At 38.5% G+C, this 7,265-nt stretch overlaps 1 protein-coding gene across 1 annotated transcript; it reads left to right on the top strand.

The window, feature by feature from the left end:
- Nucleotides 1-651: 651 nt before the first annotated feature.
- Nucleotides 652-4,644, top strand: ptgs2b (prostaglandin-endoperoxide synthase 2b). The gene is given in 10 exon segments (NM_001172396.1): nt 652-799; nt 903-1,019; nt 1,126-1,269; nt 1,394-1,537; nt 1,754-1,935; nt 2,033-2,116; nt 2,205-2,451; nt 2,666-2,952; nt 3,035-3,182; nt 3,565-4,644. Coding segments are annotated over 10 exon segments (1,824 nt in total). The 5' UTR covers nt 652-738; the 3' UTR covers nt 3,975-4,644.
- The last annotated feature ends 2,621 nt before the right edge of the window (nt 4,645-7,265 follow it).

The raw sequence follows: 7,265 nt of genomic DNA, 5'->3' as shown, positions 1-7,265 counted from the left end.
AATTTAGTATCCTGATTTCAATCCTGAATTTGACTTAAAAAATGTATTTTCAAATGAATGCAACCGCAGAAGTAATTCATATTTTAATTTTATTTGTTTATTATTATTTATTTAGAACGTGAAAAGTTATTATATTTTTTCATCATATTTTGGGTATAAATGTATAGATATTATAAATATGTATTTATGAATGCAAATTTAACCATAAAATTTAATGTATTTCAAATCCTTTTTGTGGAACAAATAGGGGGAAAACATTTATAGTTAATAAATGTAATTTTGTAGAGGAAAAATATTTATTAATCCGTTCTGACATGATAAACATCTCTTCTAGTCTGTGTTAGTGAAAATTAATGAAGAACTCTTCCTTAATAATCTGTTAATGACTTTAGGATTTACGGTTGAATAAACTCGGTGCCACTTTTTAATCAACATGAAATCTATCGTAAAAAAGAACAAACCAGTCACGGAGATGACGGATTATGGATTGCGAAAAATAAAATATTCCGGGGTTCGGAGGGATTACGGATCAAATCCTAAATTGGTGTGAGCGGGTTGGCCGGATGCTCTCCTTGTTTGCTAAACGGTCATTCATAAAACGATGACGTAACTACGTAACTATATAATTGCTGTGCCGAGGAAGCTTGCTCGTTTTCACTCTGAAACACTTGACGTTGGAGGACGGGAGCAAGAGAAGGAAAAAGGAAAACCTTCGAGCAAAAGATCAAACTCAGGAGCATGAACTCACTTAGAGCTGTGCTTCTTCTCTTGGCTTTGGGCGCTTCAGTCTGTGAAGGAGGTAAGAAGATGAGACTTAGAACAGAAACTCCAAGTTTCGCCTGAGCTGGTTTATGACATTTTCATTCGGTTTAGGTTAGAGAAGTAATCATTGTGTTCTATAGGTAATCCGTGTTGCTCATGGCCTTGCCAGAACAGAGGTGTGTGCACAAGTTTGGGTTCAGACAGTTATGAGTGTGACTGCACCCGCACTGGATATTATGGGCAAAACTGCTCAACGCGTAAGTATTTCAACTCTTACAATTTATTTTCAGTTCAAGTTTTAAAAGGCCTTTACGGTTGGGACTTAAAGAATTAATTGAACTTCTGTTTCTTCAACCTTTACAGCTGAATTCTTTACCTGGATTAAAATGACCCTGAAGCCCACCCCTAATACTGTACACTACATTCTCACACACTTTAAGGGTTTCTGGAACATTGTCAACAGCATCTCCTTTCTCAGAGATGCCATCATGAGTTATGTGCTGACATGTAAGTTGTCCAATTTACAAAAAAAAAAAAAAAAAAGAGAGAGAGAGAGGTGAAAATGTTTGCATCTCAAAAACTTACAGTTACGTTTTATTAAAAAAAATGTTTTTTTTTCTTCCATCTTCAGCTCGATCACACATGATTGATAGCCCCCCTACTTACAATGCTGATTATGGATACAAAAGCTGGGAAGCCTATTCCAACCTGTCTTACTACACCCGTACCTTACCCCCAGTGCCAGAGGACTGCCCTACCCCTATGGGAGTAAAAGGTGCGTATACTTTGTACTTCAGGAGAACCAGTTTTCTCAGATTCTTAAATGTTACACACAAACATTCGGGTCTAATTACATTGCTGGCAGAGCCACATGATATTTCTGCTCAGAAAGACCTGTCCTAACAAGTTTAAAAACCACAGTTTGTGCATTTTCACTCAAGTATAAATTGTCTTCCATTAAAGTAGCTATGTTTTTTGTTCATGTCTGTAGGAAAAAAAGAGCTCCCCAATGCTAAGGAGTTGACTGAGAAGCTCTTGATGAGAAGAAAGTTCATACCAGACCCCCAGGGCACCAGCCTCATGTTTGCCTTCTTTGCACAGCACTTTACCCACCAGTTCTTTAAATCTGATATGAAAAATGGACCTGCTTTTACTGTGGCTCAAGGTCATGGGGTAAGTACAGCAGATTTCTATGTAAATTAGACAAAATATTATATAAGAAGGATTTTTCTAAAGGGTAAAGGTGTAACTGAGTGATTTGTGCTCTCAGGTGGATCTCAGCCACATCTATGGAGGCAACCTGGCGAGGCAGCATAAACTCAGACTCTTCAAGGATGGCAAGCTTAAATATCAGGTATGTGAGGAGAAAGAGGAAGTTCCTTCAGGTAATTATTCCAATGCGTGTCTCACACCTGCTTTTGCTTTTTCTTCGGTAACTGCAGATACTAAATGGAGAGGTGTATCCCCCAACTGTTAAGGAAGTAGGTGTTGAAATGCACTACCCGCCTCATGTCCAGGAGTCTCAGCGCTTCGCTGTCGGCCACGAGGCGTTCGGCCTGGTCCCCGGCCTCATGATGTATGCCACCATCTGGCTCCGTGAACATAACCGAGTGTGTGATGTTTTGAAGGAGGTCCACCCCTACTGGGATGATGAAAGACTTTTCCAGACTGCACGGCTCATTCTTATCGGTGAGTTTAAAGAGATCTCAAAAGATGTTCCCCTTGATATGGTTTGGAAAGCCAAGATAAAGTTAGTGGGAAGTTTTTAATTGAGGAAGTTCTGATATATAAATATATTTTTTTGGAAAACCCTAACCCCTGTCACAATATATGGAGTTCCAACCCAATGGATTTAGTTGCCTATTTTTTCCACATCAACTGATTTTACCATTTTACTTTTTAGGTGAGACCATCAAAATTGTGATTGAGGACTACGTGCAGCACCTGAGTGGCTACAACTTCAAGCTGAAATTTGATCCGGAGCTTCTCTTCAATCAACGCTTCCAGTACCAAAACCGCATCTCATCCGAGTTCAACACACTCTACCACTGGCACCCACTGATGCCCGATAGTTTCCACATCGAGGAAAAAGAGTATAGCTATAAGGAATTTGTCTTCAATACCTCAGTGCTGACTGAGCATGGCATCAACAAACTGGTGGAGTCCTTCAGTCATCAGATATCTGGACGGGTAAGAAATAAATCTGTTGTTGTAGCATTAGCTGGATTCAACAAACACGCTCTATAACTCTGCTCTTTGTTATATTTCACAGGTTGCTGGTGGTCGTAACGTCCCAGGACCCATCTTGTACGTGGCCATAAAGTCCATAGAGACCAGCAGACAAATGCGTTACCAGTCACTCAATGAATACAGAAAGCGTTTCAACATGAAGCCCTATGCGTCTTTTGAGGACATGACAGGTGAGACAAAGTCAGAAACTCACAAGATCTAATAGTAACAGGGGAAAAAAGCTTGAAGCAATTGAATTATGTTAAAGAGGTTGCTTCAGCTCTCACGGAAGTATTGAAAACTTCCTCAGAAGCTACCTTTCACATCTTGTGTGGTAGTTTACTTATCATTCAGGAAACACATTCCCCTGCTGCTTTGTAGGTTAAATATTTATTTCTGCGTCAAGAGCCAAATGTTCGTTCCGACTTGGCTTGGAGTAGGAAGGTTTTTTTTTTTTATCATAAACAGGAAGAGAGGAAAGATATTCAGCTTGAAAAGGAAAAATAATTCCAAGCTGTTATAAAAGTCACCTTTACTAACATATCTTTTGCATTTCTTTCTATTGCCTTTTAGGAGAGAAAGAAATGGCTGTGGTGCTGGAAGAAATGTACGGACACATTGATGCTGTGGAACTCTACACAGGACTACTGGTTGAGAAACCCCGCCACAACGGCATCTTCGGGGAGACGATGGTGGAGATGGGAGCCCCTTACTCACTTAAAGGTTTAATGGGGAATGCCATTTGCTCTCCGGAATACTGGAAGCCCAGTACTTTTGGAGGCAGCGTAGGCTTCGACATTGTTAACACGGCTTCTTTGCAGAAGCTCGTTTGTGACAATGTCAGGGGTCCTTGTCCTCTGGCATCCTTACGTGTACCTGATGTGAAAGAGACGGGATCCTCGGTTATCAACAGTTCTTCAAGCTCTCGCCTAGCAGATGTCAACCCCGCTGTCTTTCTGAAGGAAAGGACTACTGAACTATAAATACAGCTTCTTAAAATAGATTACAATATTTATTTATTTTCCTATTTATTTTGTATTTATTGTGCTTTTTATTTATATAGAATAATTTAAAAGCTTGAAAATATTTCAAAAAAAGTTAATATTTTTATGAAAATTTGTAGAGATATGTGATACTTGTTCAAATATGCTAAAACATCTTTTGTCATTCCTTTCTTTAACTATTATTGCTCTTAATGAGGGAAAGGCTGGCTTGGAGTTTAGGTAGTTAACTAACTGGAGTTTGATACTTGAATCTTAGTTTACCCACTTTGCTTCCCTGCATGGGTTGCTACATTTTCATTTATGTTCAATGGGGGTTTACCCATGACGCATTGAAAATTTGTGAAATCTGTGAAAGAATAAAAGTTTTTTTTTTACATTGACCAACACTGACTGTTTATATGTAACTTACATTAAGAGGCCTCTTCAACTTCAGTATTTCTTGATACCCTTTCCTTTGAGTCTGTGGTTGCTGACAGAAACAATCTTAATTGCAGGTTGACATAATTCAGTTTTCTCCTAGGAGGAATTTTGTCTGATGGGAGAGGTAAAACCTGAATGAACATCAGTATTGTTAATAAAATGGAAATAAAATTGTAATTATTTTCAATTTGACATTTTGCTTTCAAATAAATGTCTTTTTTTAATCTGGTAAAGAAATTGCATTTTTTTTTCCATCACGGCACCTTATGTTACACACATGCAGAGTAAAACCAGAATTCACTTGTTCCTGCTTATGATTGTACATTAAAATCATAACATTTTCCCTCATCAAAAGGGGGTAAAAAGGTCCTGGTTTGAATCTTGACTGGAGCAGATAGGTCACTTAATAACAGCTCAGCGTCAGCTCACCTCACTATGTTAAAAGGAAAAATTACCGGTCTTTTGGTTCAAAATAATCAAGCAAAATGATTAACATTGATCAATAACATTGAATATGCCATTATCTGCTGTTGGTTTGTCAACAATGAGCCTATACCCCAGTGGCCCTGAAGTGCCAGTTACACCTACAAATCGCTCAACACAGAAACATATTAGATTAAAAAAAAAATCATTTCAGCAAACGAAAGTAATGTCAAGAAATGAAAATGTTAAATAATGAAACAAAAGAAGTAACCCCAAAATGTAAGTTATAGGAGACAACGCTGATTGGATAATGACTTTTGTTAATCATTTCAACTGAAAGTTATTCAGCATAAAGTGATACTGGATATACTCCATACTATACTGTTGAAGAGTCATTACTTTGTTTTTAGGCATGTTTTGAAGTATTAAAGTGCAAGCAACACACAGCAATAGGAGGAAGCAACTGTTAAATAATCAAAGTTTAAAAAATCTGTTCAATCTCTACAATATAAAAAAGTCTGACATTTCTTTTTTGTGTATAAGAATAGAATAATAAAATGTAAGATGCCAAAATGTTTACATCTGATACTTGATTTTCCTGAATGCTTTTCTCACTTTTCTTCAAATGTACTTGAAATTCAAATAATATTCAATAAATATTCACATAATATCGTTCACATTATAATCACCAGTCTGAATGTTGAGACTTTCTTTGGATCTGTGGTTCTTTGCAAAACTGGCATAAGTGAAGAAAAAAGGCAGGGGGGGGGGCAGAAATAAAAAAGGCAGATTTCTAATTGATTCCAGTCAGGTTGAATGATGTAAAGCATTGTTCTTGTCTTCGTGATCTCAACAACGACATAAGCATTAATCACTCAGCCAGGAAAGCTTCTAACGCTCTAAAAGTGTAAATCTATGTACTCCAACATGTGTTTTATCCTTACATGCCTTAGCAAAACATTTTAAAGACAAAGCCAGCCAAGTAGACACAAATGACTTTTAAACATGCATTAAAAATGTTACTTGGAAGCAATTTTCTTCTAACTAACATTCCTTTCTTAATTCATGTGATATTTTTGTGTCTACTCAAGATGAGGTGTTTCAGATGGGACATGTAGACACTTGTTCTTGCAGGTTTGCGTGCCATGAAGCAGCACTGCCTTGCTGAAGGATGCATAAGGCATGGCAAAGCAGGTCTTTTTGTTCATGTTTATGGGTACACTTGTCAATAAAATGAAACTTTTTTCTGGTCAATAAACCCACAAAGAGGGTTATTTGTTTCATTATGCCACTCCAACATATTAAGAGAACTGCTGTATCTTTAACACTTTGTGTTGGTTTTAGGGAAGTGACAAGCAACATCATGCATAACTTGTGGCATTGTGTATACTTCAGTAAACTTGCCATCTGTTCAGTTTGCGGAAAGAATATCAGAGTTAATACATGATTTGGCTTTATGCAGAAGTGTACGGGAAACCCTGCCTCGGGATGGGAGAACTGCTAACGTGACGAGCAGCACCAAGAACCGAGTCAGATGGCCCAGGCATTGTCTCTTTCAAACACAAACATGGGAAGCCAGATTTTCCCATCTATTCACAGACTTCTCACAACTCCAGCCGAAATTGCGTTTAGTGTCTCCCCTCCCGCTGTTTGATGCCACTCAAGTCCCCACAGATGATTTGGAACATTGCTTTAATGAACTCCTGTGCTTCATTTATCCTCTCAATTGAACCTCATAGGCCAATTTTTTTTCCTCAAAAAACTTTTGTCCCATACTTCAAAAGACATAGGAAATCCCGTCAAAGAGACTTGGCAAATCGCAGAATGAAAATGACCTGATTGTCCAAGCATATCATTTATTAGTTCCTAGTTCCTCACTGTCAGATGCCAAGCGTGACTGTGATTATTCCATTGTGCATCAATGTGTGGCGCGCTGCAGACTCGGATCTGTAAGACTGAGCGGGGGAACAAATCTTGCTTTGTGTTGATGTAATGAGCCTGAACAGGTTGTGGGCCCTGGTGCGGGTGATCGCGAGGGCTCCCTGTGTTTTCCCTCTGACCGCTTCTGGACCTCTTTAGAACCAAACTCTCGCCAAGTCCAGAGTTACGTGACACCTAGCAGGTGGCCTTTATTGAAACTAACTTGTTGCTCAGCATGCGAAACACTGGATTACAAGAAAAATCTGTTTGAAAAGTTCTTTTGACTTTGTTGAGGCTCCTCTTCTTAAACTGGGACTTAAGCAGCTACAAATAATTTACAGTGAAACCTAAACGGCGGGGGTTCTGTTGGCTTGTATATACCAGTATGTTAACATCACACTGTTTCCATCAAATGTTCTGGAATCAAACGTAGAGTTTCCAAAAACAAAATGACGTGTTTTGAGGCTGGTGAGGTGACTGTGCTGCAAGAGAGTCAATGTCTATAAA

This window comes from Oryzias latipes, chromosome 4, assembly GCF_053564925.1.
Source record: "Oryzias latipes strain Hd-rR chromosome 4, Olatipes_Hd-rR_3.1".
In the NCBI taxonomy this organism is placed as follows: Eukaryota; Metazoa; Chordata; class Actinopteri; order Beloniformes; family Adrianichthyidae; genus Oryzias; species Oryzias latipes.
The sequence above is the reverse complement of the archived record's forward strand: the minus strand, read 5'-3'. Positions and strand labels throughout refer to the sequence as shown.